The sequence below is a fragment of the Tachyglossus aculeatus genome, chromosome 2 (assembly GCF_015852505.1).
Source record: "Tachyglossus aculeatus isolate mTacAcu1 chromosome 2, mTacAcu1.pri, whole genome shotgun sequence".
NCBI lineage: Eukaryota > Metazoa > Chordata > Mammalia > Monotremata > Tachyglossidae > Tachyglossus > Tachyglossus aculeatus.
Genome location: NC_052067.1, coordinates 133,481,775 through 133,497,456, shown reverse-complemented (window position 1 = coordinate 133,497,456; position 15,682 = coordinate 133,481,775). Strand labels below are relative to the sequence as shown.

The 15,682-nt window shown below is 59.8% G+C and overlaps 1 protein-coding gene across 1 annotated transcript; it reads left to right on the top strand.

The window, feature by feature from the left end:
• The first annotated feature begins 426 nt into the window (after window positions 1-426).
• ILK (integrin linked kinase) lies at window positions 427-8,678 on the top strand. Its single transcript, XM_038741374.1, has 13 exons — window positions 427-491; window positions 2,381-2,545; window positions 4,255-4,420; window positions 5,882-5,977; window positions 6,262-6,358; window positions 6,496-6,579; window positions 6,672-6,757; window positions 6,977-7,086; window positions 7,177-7,304; window positions 7,495-7,616; window positions 7,711-7,810; window positions 7,912-8,042; window positions 8,184-8,678. Exons 2-13 carry the CDS (start codon window positions 2,457-2,459, stop codon window positions 8,331-8,333), a joined length of 1,359 nt encoding a protein of 452 aa, XP_038597302.1. The 5' UTR covers window positions 427-491; window positions 2,381-2,456; the 3' UTR covers window positions 8,334-8,678.
• The last annotated feature ends 7,004 nt before the right edge of the window (window positions 8,679-15,682 follow it).

Genomic DNA, 15,682 nt, shown 5'->3' with positions numbered 1-15,682 from the left:
CCCCCTAGCGGCGGGAGGAGGCGGAGGAGGAGGAGGAGGGGCGGGAGGAGGAGGAGCGGCGGGAGGAGGAGGAGGCGGGTCCCGCTTGGCGCCCCCTGGGGGTGGGAGGAGCAGGAGGAGGCGGGGCCCGCCCTCCTCCCGTCGCGGCGCCCCCTAGCGGCGGGAGGAGGAGGAGGAAGAGGGGGAGGGGGCGGGTTCCGCTTGGCGCCCCCTGGGGGTGGGAGGAGCAGGAGCAGGAGGAGGCGGGGCCCGCCCTCCTCCCGTCGCGGCGCCCCCTAGCGGCGGGAGGAGGAGGAGGAGGGGCGGGAGGAGGAGGAGCGGCGGGAGGAGGAGGAGGCGGGTCCCGCTTGGCGCCCCCTGGGGGTGGGAGGAGCAGGAGGCGGGGCGGCAGGAGGCGCCCCCTGGCGGCGGGAGGCGGAGGAGGCGGTGGCGCGGGAGCGGGCGGGTCCGGACGGAGAGCAGCGGCGTTGGGGCAGGAGGCTCGGGGCCTGGTAAGGAGGAGGAGGAGGAGACGGAGACGGAGAGGGAGAGGGAGAGGGAGAGCCGGCCGGGCCCAGCCGGTCCGAGCCGGTCCGAGCCGGTCCGAGCCGGGAGATGGGGGGCAGGCGGGGGAGGGTTGTGCTGGGCCGCTGGGGGACTCCGGGAAAGTCGCTTCCCCTCCCTGGGCCTCGGTCCCCTCCTCCGGAAAACGGGGATGGAGACGGGGGAGCCCCCGGGTCCCCGCCCTTACGCTTACAGCCCACTGTCGGGTGGGGACCGTCTCTGGGTGTTGCCGACTTGGACTTCTCAAGCGCTTAGTCCAGGGCTCTGCACACAGGAAGCGCTCAATCAATACGATTGATTGATTATAGCCACCCCGGCGCTTAGCGCAGGGCCTGCCACGTACCGCCTAACGTGTACCATAATAATGATAACTGTGGCATTTGGTAAGCGCTGGGGAGGCCACAAGGTGATCAGGTTGTCCCACGGGGGGCTCCCTGTGTTTTCCATTTTACAGATGAGGAAACTGAGGCCCAGAGAAGTGACTTGCCCAACGTCACCCGTCAAGCCGACAAGTAGCGGAGTCGGGATTAGAACCCACAACCTCTGACTCGGGCTCTCTCCGCTAAGCCACAATGCCTCTCTGTGGTATTTGTTAAGCGCTTACTATGTGCCAAGCACCCTTCTAAGCGCTGGGGAGGTTACAAGGTGATCAGGTTGTCCCATGGGGGGGCTCACGGCCTTCATCCCCCTTTTACAGATGAGGGAACTGAGGCCCAAAGAAGTGAAGTGACTTGCCCAAAGTCACACAGCTGACAAGTGGCGGCGCGGGATTAGAACCCACAACCCCCGACTCCCAAACCCGGGCTGTTTCCGCTAAGCCACACTCCTTCTCTGTGGTATTGGGACCGTCTCTATATGTTGCCAACTTGTACTTCCCAAGCGCTTAGTACAGGGCTCTGCACACAGTAAGCGCTCAATAAATACGATTGATGATGATGATGATGGTATTTGTTAAGCGCTTACCGTGTGCCAAGCACTTTTCTAAGCGCTGGGGAGGCTACAAGTTTGTCCCACGGGGGGCTCACAGTCTTCATGCCCCTTTTACAGATGAGGGAACTGAGGCCCAGAGAAGTGAAGTGACTTGCCCAAAGTCACAAAGCTGACAAGTGGCAGAGTTGGGATTAGAACCCATGACCTCAGACTCCCAAGCCCGGGGTCTTTCCGCTAAACCACGCTGCTTCTCTGTGGTATTTGTTAAGCGCTTACAATGTGCCAAGCACTGTTCTGAGCGCTGGGGGGGAATACAAGGTGATCAGGTTGTCCCGTGGGGGGGTCACAGTCTTGATCCCCATTTTACAGCTGAGGGAACTGAGGCTCAGAGAAGCGAAGCGACTTGCCCAAAGTCACCCAGCTGACAAGCGGCGGAGCCGGGATTAGAACCCACGACCTCTGACTCCCAAGCCCGGGGTCTTGCCACCGAGCCACGCTGCTTTTCGTGTGCCTGTATCACCCCAGCACTTAGCCCCGGGCCCGACACACGGCGTTTAATGTGTGCCACAATTATACTTATTATAGCTATAGGGTGGTGGCCCCGTTTGGCACCTTGGGCAAGTCACTTCTCTGCGCCTCAGTTACCTCATCTGTAAAATGGGGATTAAGACTGTGAGCCCCCTGTGGGACAACCTGATCAGCTTGTAGCTTCCCCAGCGCTTAGAACGGTGCTTTGTACATAGTAAGCGCTTAATAAATGCCATTATAATTGTTATTATTGGCTGGGTAATGCAAGCCAGCCCGGACCCTGTTGATTTTAGGGGTTTCTCCCCGCTCCCCTTAGGTGAGTCTCTGTCCCGTGGGCTCTGGATTTGGGCCGACGCCGACGGGCTACCGTTCTCCCCAGGTGGCATGCAGTAGCCCCACTGGTGGCCCCGTCGACCTCCGCACCGCCGCAGCCCCCGGGAACCGGAGCCACCTCCATGGACGACATCTTCACCCAGTGTCGGGAGGGCAACGCCGTGGCCGTTCGGCTGTGGCTGGACAACACGGAGAATGACCTCAACCAGGGGTGAGGGGCCGGTGAAAGGGTCCTTGGGGGGGAAGACCTTTTCTGGAGAGGGATGTGGGCCCCTAGGAGTTGGGGGGGGCGGGTACGGGAGCAGTTTGGGGGCCCCGTGGACGGGGTCGTCTGGCTCAGTCTCTCCACCAGGGCCTGGGCGTTTTGGAGTTGACCCGAGACCCCCGCTGCCCCTTGATTTGACCCCGGATTGCCCCGTGGTGCTGTCCGGGAAGGGGCAGGAGGGTCGGGGGCACCCGTGCCCTCCCCCGTCGTACCCAGGCCGTCCCCCCTCCCCTCGGCCAGATCAGAGCCCCGCTCTGGGCATCCGTCACAACCGTCCCGGAGCCCCCTTCGGTGCCTTAAGGGGTGCAGGGATCAATCAATCAATCGTATTTATTGAGCGCTTACTATGTGCAGAGCACTGTACTAAGCGCTTGAATGGGATGCTGGGGAGAGGTGGGCCCTGCCTGGGGAATGGGGAAAGGGTGGAGAGGGGCATGGGTTGGGTGAGGGGATTCCCGTCCAAACCCCTGGCTGGTCTCAGCTGGGGAAGGAGAAGGAGGGGAGGACGGGGCTGGGCCAAACTGGGGATGGGGTGGGGGCGGGTCCCGCCCTCCTTGGCTTTTTCCAGCCGCGGAGGCAGCTGTGGGAAGGAAGTGACCCGGCGATTGGAGACGATAGGGTATTTCTGGAGCTCCGTCCTGGCGGGACTCGAGGAGGGGCCGGCCCTTGGGCCCTCCCCGGAGCAGTGGGCGTTCGGAGGGAACCTGGGGGGTCAGTCGGTCTCCCCAGGGCCTGAAGAGAACACAGACTCCATCCAAAGCTGTCCCCGAACTCCGCCAGGGAGCCTCGGCGGGCGCCCAGGGTGGAGTGGAGCGAGACGAGGAGGGCAGCGCCTGCTGTCCAGGCGGCCTGGGAGCGGTGTTGTTTGGGGAAGGGTGGTTTAGAGGAAGCCAGGAGGGAGGGGCCGGGGGTGGTGGTGAGAGAGAGATATCAGGAGTGGCTAGAGGATAAAGTGAGCTTCATGGGAAACGCTTTCTCCCCCGCTTCGTGGAAGCCCATCTCGTGGGCCGTGGGAAGGGAGATGGAGCCGGCCCGTTCCCTCCATCCCGTTCCCTCCATCATCTCTCCCTCCTTGTCCATCTCTTCCTCCTCCTCATCTCTTTCTCCTCCTCCTCCATCTCTTCTCCTCCTCCTCCTCCTCCATCCTCCTCCTTCCGCCCCCCGGGTTTGGGCCGGGAAGTGACCGCAACGCTCAGGCATCCGGGGGGCGGGGTGTCCGGCCCCTGTCCCGGTCGGTCCCCCGCTCCCCGCCCCTCCTTCCTGCCCGTTGCGGGAGCCGGGCCAGCCCCGGCCGCCCGCCCGCCCGCCCGCCCGCGCGGGAATCTCCTTTTATGGCCACGTGGACCCGCCACCCGCCCCCCACGTTGATAGCAATAACAGAAATCCCTTGGCTTCCCTCCCACCTCTCTCCATCCCCCCTCCAGGCAGCCGAGGGGAAACAGGCTCAGAGAGGGGCCGGGCCTGGCCCGAGGTCACACAGCGGCCCGGCTCCTCGTCGTCCAGGGTGAGGATGTGGAGTCCCGATCCCCCCGTAACAGAAACGGAGACCCCTCCGCCCCTCCCGCGGCCTCTACTCCTACCCCCTCCTGCCCCTTCTCGGGGGAGACTGAGGCCGAGAGGGGTCACGGGCCTGAGGCGGGTGTCCTGTCCCGCAGGGATGACCACGGATTCTCCCCGCTGCACTGGGCGTGCCGGGAAGGCCGGGGGGCCGTCGTGGAGATGCTGATCATGCGGGGGGCGCGGATCAATGTCATGAACCGGGGGGACGACACCCCTCTGCACCTGGCCGCCAGCCACGGCCACCGCGACATTGTCCAGAAGGTGAGGACCCCCGACTCACCCCGCGGCCTCAACGGGCTCCGGGGAGTAAACTCCTCATTCATTCATTCATTCAATCATATTTATTGAGCGCTCACTGTGTGCAGACCACCGTACCCGGCAGCCCGCCTGGCAGACCGCTCCTTACCTAGTAATAATCGCCCTGCTGGTATCTGTCACCGCTTACTGCGTGCCGAGCAATCCGTCAGTCGTATTTATCGAGCGCTTACCGTGTGCAGAGCGCTGTACTAAGCGCTTGGAAGCGTACGATATAACAAACACCAAACAATCAGGTTGGACGCCTTCCCCGTCCCGCAGTCCGAAGTGGAAGGAGAACAAGCAGCGTGGCTCGGGGGGAAAGAGCCCCGACTCGGCAGTCAGAGGTCGTGGGTTCTAATTCCGGCTCCGCCACCTGTCTGCTGTGTGACCTTGGGCAAGTCACTCCACTTCTCTGGGCCTCAGTTCCCTCATCTGGAAAATGGGGGTTAAAAGTGTGAGCTCGACGTGGGACAGTTTGATTACCCTCTGTCTACCCCAGGGCTTAGAACGGTGCTTAGCAAGCGCGTAGTACAGTGCTGTGCACACAGTGAGCGCTCAATAAATACGATTGAATGAATGAATGCTTGACATATAGTAAGCGCTTAACAAATACCGTCGTTATTATTATTTGTTGGGCACACAGTAAGTGCTCGATAAATACGATTGAATGAATGAATGCTTGACACATAGTAAGCGCTTGTTATTATTATTTTACAGACAATAATAATGGTGGTATCTGTTAAGCGCTTACTGTGTGCCAGGCATTGTCCTAAGTGCCAGGGTGGATACAAGCAAATCGGGTGGGACACAGTCTCCTGTCCCACATGGGGCTCACAGTCTCAATCCCCATTTTCCAGGCGAGCCAACTGAGGCGTAGAGAATCAATCAGTCGTATTTATTGAGCGCTTACTGTGTCAGAGAAATGAAGTGACTTGCTCAAGGTCACACGGCAGACAAGCGACAGAGCCGGGATTAGAACCCATGACCTTCTCTCAGGCCCGGGCTCTTCCCCCTAGGTCTCACTGCTTCGCCCTGCACCGCGTCCCACCCCAACCCGCGGCGGCAAACGTAGTCTCTCTGTCGATCAATCAATCGATCGTATTTATTGAGCGCTTACTGTGTGCGGAGCACTGGACTAAGCGCTTGGGAAGTACAAGTTGGCAACATATAGAGACAGTCCCTACTCAACAGTGGGCTCACAGTCTCTGTCCACGCTGCCCCTTCATTCATTCAATCGTATTTATTGAACGCTTACGGTGTGCAGAGCGCCGGCTGGCCGGGGGTCACTCGGGAGTGAGCTCGGACGGGAAGCGGGGGGCCTCGGGGGTGGGGCTTTAATTAGGGAAGGGAGGGCAGTGCTTGGGCTGGGGGTGCCTGTCCACCGTCCGTCCCCCCCCGACCACCTCCTGCCGTCTTCCCCCCCAGCTGCTGCAATACAAGGCAGACATCAACGCGGTCAACGAACACGGCAACGTCCCTCTGCACTACGCCTGCTTCTGGGGTCAGGATCAGGTGGCTGAGGTGAGGCCCCTCCTCCCCCCATCTGCCCTCCCCAATCCACCCAGCCTGCAGACCCTCCCTTCTCTTTGGAGGTGGGGGCCTGACAGCCTGTGGAGGGCTGTCTGGGGGGCTTTCCTTGGAGATGGAGAGGTACGGTTTGGGGTCGGGGGGCTGCCTCTCCGAGCGCATCTCCGGACGCACGTCCTGGGGCGGTGGGGTATATGTTGTCTGCTCCCTTGTTACCCCCTCCCAAGCCGACGGCCCTTTCCTCCCCCTCTGCTGTCTTCCACACCCCCCCCACACAGGACCTGGTGGCCAGCGGCGCCCTGGTCAGCGTCTGTAACAAATACGGAGAGATGCCCGTGGACAAGGCCAAGGCTCCGCTCAGGGACAGCTTGCGAGGTCAGCCGCCGTTGCCCTCTACCCCGCCCAGCTGGGAGGATGAGGCCTTGGTGCTGGATGGGCCGGCGGGGGATGAGGTGGGGGGACGTTTGGGGGGGTCACGCTCCGCCTTAGGAGCTTTCTGTCTGTCTCATCAGAGCGAGCGGAGAAGCTGGGCCAGAATCTGAGCAAGATCCCGTATAAGGACACTTTCTGGAAGGGGACCACACGGACCCGGCCTCGTGAGCTGCGGGGGGGACGGGGGTGGGGTGTGGCGGGTGAGGAGAAATTGCTAAATCCTCCCCTTCTGACCTCTTTCCCTCCACCCCGCAAGGGAACGGGACCTTGAATAAGCACTCGGGCATTGACTACAATCAGCTGAACTTCATCACGCTCCTCAACAAGAACCACTCCGGAGAGGTGAGCCCTCGCTGTCAGGGCGCTGTGGGACCCCCTCCAACCCCGGCTTGGGTGACGAAACCCGCTACGGTCGGACCGGTGACCCCGCGGCGAGGAGGCGGGCAGGAAGTGTCAGAGGGGTTTGGGCGGCGGGCGTGAGGCAGGAAGTAGACGGGGTCGGCGTTGGGCGGCCGCGGGTGTGGATAAGCGTCCGACGTGGAGCCCCCCGATTCCCGCCAGCTGTGGAAAGGCCGCTGGCAGGGCAACGATGTTGTTATCAAGAAGATGCAGATCCGCGACTGGACCACGAGGAAGAGCCGAGACTTCAACGAGGAGTATCCCCGGCTCAGGTGGGCTGGGGGGGGTAGGTTTGGACCGAGTGGGGAGCCCGTGGGGAGGGAGGTGGGACCCAACGAGCCGCTCCTCCCCTCTCCCTCCAGAATCTTCTCTCACCCTAACGTCCTGCCCGTGTTGGGTGCCTGCCTCGTCCCGTCCGAACCCCAGCCCGCCATCATCACCCACTGGATGCCCTACGGCTCTCTCTACAACGTCCTGCACGAAGGCACCAGTGCGTGAGCCCCTTTTTCCCGGGGGGAAGTGGGGGAGACAGGGAGGCGTGGGTCGGAGGAGAAGGGCACAGGAGGCAGGGAAGACTCCTTGTGAGTGGGGATCGTCTCCACTGGTGCCCTGATGTGGGTCGGCTCGGGGAGGAGGCCTCCGCCTGACCTCTGCCCCTTCCCCCTCTCTGCCGGCCGCAGACTTCGTGGTCGATCAGACGCAGGCGGTGAAGTTCGCCCTGGACATGGCGCGGGGCATGGCCTTCCTTCACACCCTGGAGCCTCTGATCCCGCGGCACGCGCTCAACAGCCGCAGCGTCATGGTGAAGCCCGGAGGGGTCGGAGGCGGGCGGGGACCGCGTTCTGCAAGCCGCCGCCCCCGCCCTCCAACTTCTTCCTCTTTTCCTCCCCGCCCAGATCGACGAGGACATGACCGCCCGCATCAGCATGGCCGACGTCAAGTTCTCCTTCCAGTGCCCCGGCCGCATGTACGCCCCGGCCTGGGTGGCCCCCGAGGGTAGGGCAGGGCAGGGGGTGGGTCAGGGCAGGGTGGGGGGCGGGAGCAGCCCGGCGGGGAGCGGGAGCCGGCTGACCCGACCGGACCCGACCTCCCCCCAGCCCTGCAGAAGAAGCCCGAGGAGATCAACCGCCGCTCGGCTGACATGTGGAGCTTCGCCGTGCTGCTGTGGGAACTGGTGACCCGGGAGGTGCCCTTTGCCGACCTCTCCAACATGGAAATTGGCATGAAGGTCAGTTCCGTCGTCCTCCCCGCCGGGGCCGCTCCGCCCAGCCGGGCTCTCCCCCTCCCAGGCCGGCGGGAGCACGGCCTCCTCGCTCCAGGGAGGGAAGGACTCGGCCTGGAGCCCATTTGGCCCCCCCTTCCCCTCCAGGTGGCCCTGGAAGGCTTGCGCCCCACCATCCCGCCCGGCATCTCGCCCCACGTCTGCAAGCTGATGCGCATCTGCATGAACGAGGACCCGGCCAAGAGGCCCAAGTTCGATATGATCGTGCCCATCCTGGAGAAGATGCAGGACAAATAGCGGCTGCGGGGGCCCCCCCAAAGTGCTGCCCCTCCCTGCCCCTTCACCTCCCAGAGAAGCGTCAGAGGTGAGAGGTGCTAGGCCGGCCCGCGGGCAGCGGCCCGTCTTCCCCACAGCTACGGTACAGGCGGCTCTACCCCCAGCCTCACCTCTCCCTACCGCTGCCCCTGCTGCCCCAACCCCCGCCCCTCTCTGCGTGGGCGGGTGGGGGGCTGCTAGCGGGCCCACCCCAGCCCCGGGCCCCTTCCTCCGGCCCCGGGGGCGCGAGGGTGACGGGGCCCGGGAGCCCCGAGCTTCGTCCTCCACGGCAGCTGCCCTCGCCTCGGTCACAATAAAATTTTTATTATGAAAACGTGGTGGTGGTGGTGGCGGCGGCGGGGAGGAGGGCGGAAGGGGTCCGCAGGGAGCGGGGACCGACCGGGCCGAGTCGGGGTGGGGGGAGGCCGCTCTCAGGTGAAATAATGGGGCTTCTTGACATTGATGCCGTACTCCCCAAGCACCGGGGTCAGATCCTCCATGGTCAGCGTGTATTTCCGGTCCTGGCGAGAGGGCAATGTCTCAGCCCGACTGACTGGCACCGGGCCAGCTCACGGAGAATTAGAGGGGCACCGTCCCCCCCCTCCCCGCCAAAGGCCCCAGCTTGGCACCCACCTTGCTCTTGCTCCGGGAGCTGCCCGACGCGGTGCCCTTCATCTTGCAGTGCTGCAGCGCGTCGTTGGCAATGTCCGAGATGAACTTCTGCGCGGCCAGGGAGATGAGCCGAATGCTGAGGGGGAAGCCGGGCTCAGGGTGACCCGAGCGGGGCGGCCTTTGCCGGCCCCCTCCCCTCCCCTCCCCACCCTCGTCCCCTCACTCACATGCGGGGGTCGGAGGCCTCAAAGCCGGCCCGGTTCAGGTAGTAGCCAGTCACAGCATCTGGGATCTAAGAGGAGAGCACAAGAAGCTTGGCGTCGGTGGCGGTGAGGGCCGCGGTACCTCCCGCGGCGCTTCCCCCCACGCCAGAAGGCAGTCAGAGGCTGGATCACGTCCCCTTAAACGCTCCCCGCCCCGTCCTCGGTGTCATACGCGCTTACTTTGTGCCAGACGTTGTTCTAAGCCCTGAGATAGGTACGAGCTAATCAGGTTGGACGCGGCGCCCGTCCCACACAGGGCTTCGCGGTTTTAAACGCCAGTGACACAAAGGCTAGCTTCCAGGGCGACAGATCTAATAATAATAATAATGGCATTTATTAAGCGCTTACTACGTGCAAAGCACTGTTCTAAGCGCTGGGGAGGTTACAAGGTGATTACGTTGTCCCACGTGGGGCTCACAGTCTTAATCCCCATTTTACAGATGAGGGAACGGAGGCACAGAGGAGTTAAGTGACTTGCCCAAAGTCACCCAACTGACAAGTGGTGGAGCCGGGATTTGAACCCATGACCTCTGACTCCAAAGCCCGGGCTCTTCCCACTGAGCCACGGACACCATCCGATCTTCACGGACACGGTTCATGCCTGCATAATAATAATAACAATAATAATGGCATTTATTAAGCGCTTACTACGTGCAAAGCACTGTTCTTTATGGTATTTGGTATTATTCGTTAAGCGCCTCCCACGTGCCAAGCGCTGGATGGAACTCACAGTCTTAATCCCCATTTTACGGATGAGGAAACTGAGGCACAGACAAGTTAGGTGACTCGCCCAAGGCCGCGCAGCAGACAACGGGTGGAGCCGGGATGAGAAACTAGGTCCTCCGCCTCCGGAGCCCGGGCTCTAACCCCTAGTTCATTCATTCATTTATTCGTATTTATTGAGCGCTTACTGTGTGCAGAGCACTGTACTAAGCGCTTGGGAAGTCCAAGTTGGCAACATATAGAGGCGGTCCCTACCCAACAGCGGGCTCACAGTCTAGAAAATAATAATGGTGGTATTTGTTAAGCGCTTACTATGTGCAAAGTGCCGGGGAGGTTACAAGGTGATCAGGTTGTCCCTCGGGGGGCTCAGTCTTCATCCCCATTTTATAGATGAGGTCACTGAGGCCCAGAGAAGTGAAGTGACTTGCCCAGAGTCACACAGCTGACAGTTGGCAGAGCTGGGATTTGAACCCATGACCTCTGACTCCAAAGCCCGGGCTCTTTCCACTGGGCCACGATGCTTCTCTAGTTCACAGTGCAGCTCTGAGGAGGACAGTGGGGATGAGTGAGGATGGCAGGGAGGGAAGTTGGTCGGGACAGAAGCAACTCCGGAGGCTCCCGGCCTTTGCCATCCCATCTTTGGTGTCACGAAATAAGGGGGTGGGTTGGCACGGTTTCCCGGGCCCGAGTGGGGCGTGGGCAGGGCAGGTGAGCAGTCCACCAGCAGCGGTGGGGGGGGGTTAACTATAAAAATAATAATGATGGCATTTGTTAAGCGCTTACTATGTGCAAAGCACTGTTCTAAGCACTGGGGAGGATAATAATAATCATAATGATGGCATTTGTTAAGCGCTTACTATGTGCAAAGCACTGTTCTAAGCGCTGGGGAGGATACAAGGTAATCAGGTTGTCCCACGTGGGGCTCACGGTCTATAATCCCCATTTTCCAGATGAGGGAACTGAGGCCTAGAGAAGGGACTCGCCCAAAGTCACACAGCTGACAAGTGGCGGGGCCGGGCTTTAATTCTATTTGTTCTGACGTCTTGACACCTGCCCGCTTGTTTTGTTGCCTGTCTCCCCCTTCTAGACTGTGAGCCCACCGTTGGGTAGGGACCGTCTCTACATGCTGCCGACTTGTACTTCCCAAGCGCTTAGTCCAGTGCTCTGCACACAGGAAGCGCCCAATAAATACGACTGAATGAATGAATGAATGAAAGTGGCAGGGCCGGAATTAGAACCCATGACCTCTGACTCCCAAGCCCGGGCTCTTTCCTCTGGGCCGTCCTGCTGCTCCAAAGGTTGTCCCGCATGGGGCTCACAGTCTTAATCCCCGTTTTACAGATGAGGTCACTGAGGCCCGGAGAAGCGGAGGGACTTGCCCAAGGTCACCCAGCTGCCAAGTGGCGGGGCCGGCCCCACGGGCGGTGACCCCCCGAGCCCGTGCGGGTTGTGGCCGTACCGTGGGCGTGTAGTCCTCGAGCTGCATGAGGAAGTCGACGAGCGGCGTGCTGGACACCACCGGCTTCACTTCGCCGTTGGCCGCGCTGGGCACCACGTAGACCCCGTTGGACATGGCGCCTTCGGCGGGGGTCGTCGCGCCGGAGGCGGACACCGGCACTGCACGGAGACGGCGGGGGACAGTGAGGCCCCGACCCAGCGCTCCCCACCTCCCTCTTGGCCGTTTTTTAAATGTATCAGGCACCGGATCGCACGCTGATCATTTAATTGACGGTGGCATTTGTTAACTAGCTACAAGGAGATCAGGTTGGCCCACGGGGGGGCTCACAGTCTTCACCCCCGTTATACAGATGAGGGAACTGAGGCCCAGAGAAGTGACTTGCCCAGCTGACAATTGGCGGAGACTGGATTCGAACCCATGACCCCCGACTCTTCCCACTGAGCCACGCTGCTTCAGTCCTATCCCTACAGCAGGAAGGGGGAGGCCTGCCTTGGGTGCCCGTCACCCCGGTAACCGCCACCCTGGGTGCCCAGCCTCCACGTACAGTGCTTACTATGTGCTGTTTTAATCAATCAGTCAATCAATCGTACTTATTGAGCGCTTACTGTGCGCAGAGCCCTGTACTGAGCGCTTGGGAAGTACAAGTTGGCAACATAGAGAGACGGTCCCTACCCAACAGTGGGCTCACGCCCAGCCTCCACGTACAGTGCTTACTATGTGCTGTTTTAATCAATCAGTCAATCAATCGTATTTATTGAGCGCTTACTGTGCGCAGAGCACTGTACTGAGCGCTTGGGAAGTACAAGTTGGCAACATAGAGAGACGGTCCCTACCCAACAGTGGGCTCACAGTCTCAAAGCGCCGTTTTAAGCGCTGAAGCTGATCAGGTTGATGAGGATGACGGCGTTTGTTACCTGCTTACCAGAGAAGCAGCGTGGCTCAGTGGCAAGAGCCTGGGCTTTGGAGTCAGGGATCATGGGTTCGAATCCCAGCTCCGCCACTTGTCAGCTGTGTGACTTTGGGCAAGTCACTTCGCTTCTCTGGGCCTCAGTTCCCTCATCTGTAAAATGGGGATTGACTGTGAGCCCCACGTGGGACAACCTGATCACCTTGTATCCCCCCCAGCGCTTTGCACATAGTAAGCACTTAACAAATACCATCATTATTGTTATTATTACTATGTGCCAAGCATTGTGCTAAGCACTGGGGTAATAATAATGATGGTTCATTCATTCATTCAATCGCATTTATTGAGCGCTTACTGTGTGCAGAGCACTGTACTTAGCGCTTGGGAAGTACAAGTTGGCAACATACAGAGACGGTCCCTACCCAACAGCGGGCTCACAGTCTAGAAGGGATGGTATTTGTTAAGCGCTTACTATCAATCAATCGTATTTATTGAGCGCTTACTGTGTGCACAGCACTGTACTAAGCGCTTGGGAAGTACAAGTTGGCAACATATAGGGACAGTCCCTACCCAACAGTGGGCTCACAGTCTAAAAGGTGCCAAGGGCTGTTCCAAGTGCTAGGGGAGCTACAAGGAGATGAGGTTGTCCCACGTGGGGCTCACAGTCTTCCCCCCCATTTTACAGATGAGGTCACTGAGGCCCAGAGAAGCGACTTGCCCAAAGTCACACAGCTGATAAGGGGAAGGGCCGGAATTAGAACCCATGATCTCTGACCGACTCCCAAGCTCTTTCCGCTAAGCCACGCTGCTTCTCACCGTCCTACACGGGGCTCCCAGGCTTCATCCCCATTTTACAGAGGAGGCAACTGAGGCCCAGGGAAGTGACTTGGCCAAGGCCCCACAGCAGACAAGTGGCGGAGTCGGGGTTAGAACCCAGGTTTTTTGGACTCCCCGGGCTGTAGCCATCAGGCCTCATGGCTTCGCCCCCCTCCCCTGGCTCCCAGTCCTGTCCGAGGGCCCAAGGCCTTGTCGGGAATAATAATAATAATAATAATAATGATGGTATTTGTTAAGCGCTTACTATGTGCCAAGCACTGTTCTGAGTGCTGGAGTAGATATAACGTAATGTGGGGCTCAGTCTCAATCCCCATTTTGCAGATGAGGGAACTGAGGCCCAGAGAAGTTAAGTTAGAGAAGCAGCGTGGCTCAGTGGAAAGACCCCGGGCTTTGGAGTCAGAGGTCATGGGTTCAAATCCTGCTCCAGCACTTGTCGGCTGTGTGACTTTGGGCGAGTCACTTCACTTCTCTGTGCCTCAGTTCCCTCATCTGTAAAATGGGGATAAAGACCGTGAGCCCCACGTGGGACAGCCTGATCACCTTGTACGGCTCAGTGGAAAGAGCCCAGGCTTGGGAGTCAGAGGTCGTGGGTTCAAATCCCAGCTCTGCCAATTGTCAGCTGTGTGACTTTAGGCAAGTCACTTCACTGGGCCTCAGTGACCTCATCTGTCAAATGGGGATAAAGACCGTGAGCCCCACGTGGGGCAACCTGATCACCTTGTACGGCTCAGTGGAAAGAGCAAGGGCTTGGGAGTCGGAGGTCGTGGGTTCAAATCCCGGCTCCGCCACTTGTCCGCTGTGTGACTTTGGGCAAGTCATTTAACTTCTCTGGGCCTCAGAGACCTCATCTGTAAAATGGGGATGTGAGCCCCACATGGGACAATCTGATCACCTTGTATCCTCCCCAGTGCTTAGAAAAGTGCTTAGCACATAGTAAGCGCTTAACAAATGCCATCATTGTTATTATTACTACCTCAGCGCGTAGAACAGTGCTTGACACACAAAGCGCGCTTAACAAATACCACCACTGTTAAGAGCCCGGGCTTTGGAGTCAGAGGTCATGGGTGCAAATCCCAGCTCTGCCAATTGTCAGCTGTGTGACTTTGGGGACGTCACTTCACTTCTCTGGGCCTCAGTGACCTTATCTGTAAAGTGGGGACAAAGACTGTGAGCCCCATGTGGGGCAAACTGATCACCTTGTATGGCTCAATGGAAAGAGCCCGGGCTTGGGAGTCAGAGGTCGTGGGTTCAAATCCCAGCTCTGCCAATTGTCAGCTGTGTGACTTTGGGCAGGTCACTTCACTTCTCTGGGCCTCAGTTACATGATCTGTAATATGGGGATAAGACTGTGAGCCCCACGTGGGGCAACCTGATCACCTTGTATGGCTCAATGGAAAGGGCCTGGGCTTGGGAGTCGGAGGTCATGGGTGCAAACCCCAGCTCTGCCAATTGTCAGCTGTGTGACTTTGGGCAAGTTATGTTGCCAACTTGTACTTCCCAAGCGCTTAGTACAGTGCTCTGCACACAGGAAGCGCTCAATAAATACTACTGAATGAATGAAAGTCACTTCACTTCTCTGGGCCTCAGTGACCTCATCTGTCAAATGGGGATAAAGACTGTGAGCCCCACGTGGGGCATCACCTTGAATGGCTCAATGGAAAGAGCCCGGGCTTGGGAGTCGGAGGTCGTGGGTTCAAATCCCGGGTCTGCCGATTGTCAGCCGGGTGACTTTGGGCAGGTCACTTCACTTCTCTGGGCCTCAGTTACCTCATCTGTAAAATGGGGATTAAGACCGTGAGCCCCCCGTGGGACAACCTGATCACCTTGAATGGCTCAATGGAAAGAGCCCGGGCTTGGGAGTCAGAGGTCGTGGGTTCAAATCCCAGCTCTGCCAATCGTCAGCCGTGTGACTTTGGGCAAGTCACTTCACTTCTCTGGGCCTCAGTTCCCTCATCTGTCAAATGGGGATAAAAGGACTGTGAGCCCCATGTGGGGCAACCTGATCACCTTGAATGGCTCAATGGAAAGAGCCCGGGCTTGGGAGTCGGAGGTCGTGGGTTCAAATCCCGGCTCTGCCGATTGTCAGCTGTGTGACTTTGGGCAGGTCACTTCACTGGGCCTCAGTGACCTCATCTGTCAAATGGGGATGAAGACCGTGAGGCCCACGTGGGGCAACCTGATCACCTCGTGCGGCTCCGTTCCCTCATCTGTCAAATGGGGATGAAGCCTGTGAGCCCCCCGTGGGGCAGCCCGATCGCCTTGGAACCTCCCCAGCGCTTAGAACAGTGCTCTGCACATAGTAAGCGCTTAATAAATCATTCTTACAATTATTATTATTGCTATAAGCAGACGGCTATAAGAAGCCGTCCCGTCCCGCTCACCGGTGGCCCTGCGCTCGGCGGCATCTGCCCTGGCGGTGGCGGGGCTGGCCTTGCCGTCGGGTCCCGGGGCGGGGGCGGGGGCGGGGATGGCGGGGCCGGTGCTGCCGGGGGCGGCGGGGATGACGGCGGGGGGGGCGGGGGCGGCGGGG

Excerpts from the sequence above, each read along its gene's own strand:
- ILK (XM_038741374.1), top strand. The coding sequence starts at position 2,457 with ATGGACGACATCTTCACCCAGTGTCGGGAGGGCAACGCCGTGGCCGTT. Across the intron at positions 7,305-7,494 it reads CGTCCTGCACGAAGGCACCA|ACTTCGTGGTCGATCAGACG; the intron begins GTGCGTGAGCCC and ends TGCCGGCCGCAG. Across the intron at positions 8,043-8,183 it reads ACATGGAAATTGGCATGAAG|GTGGCCCTGGAAGGCTTGCG; the intron begins GTCAGTTCCGTC and ends CTTCCCCTCCAG.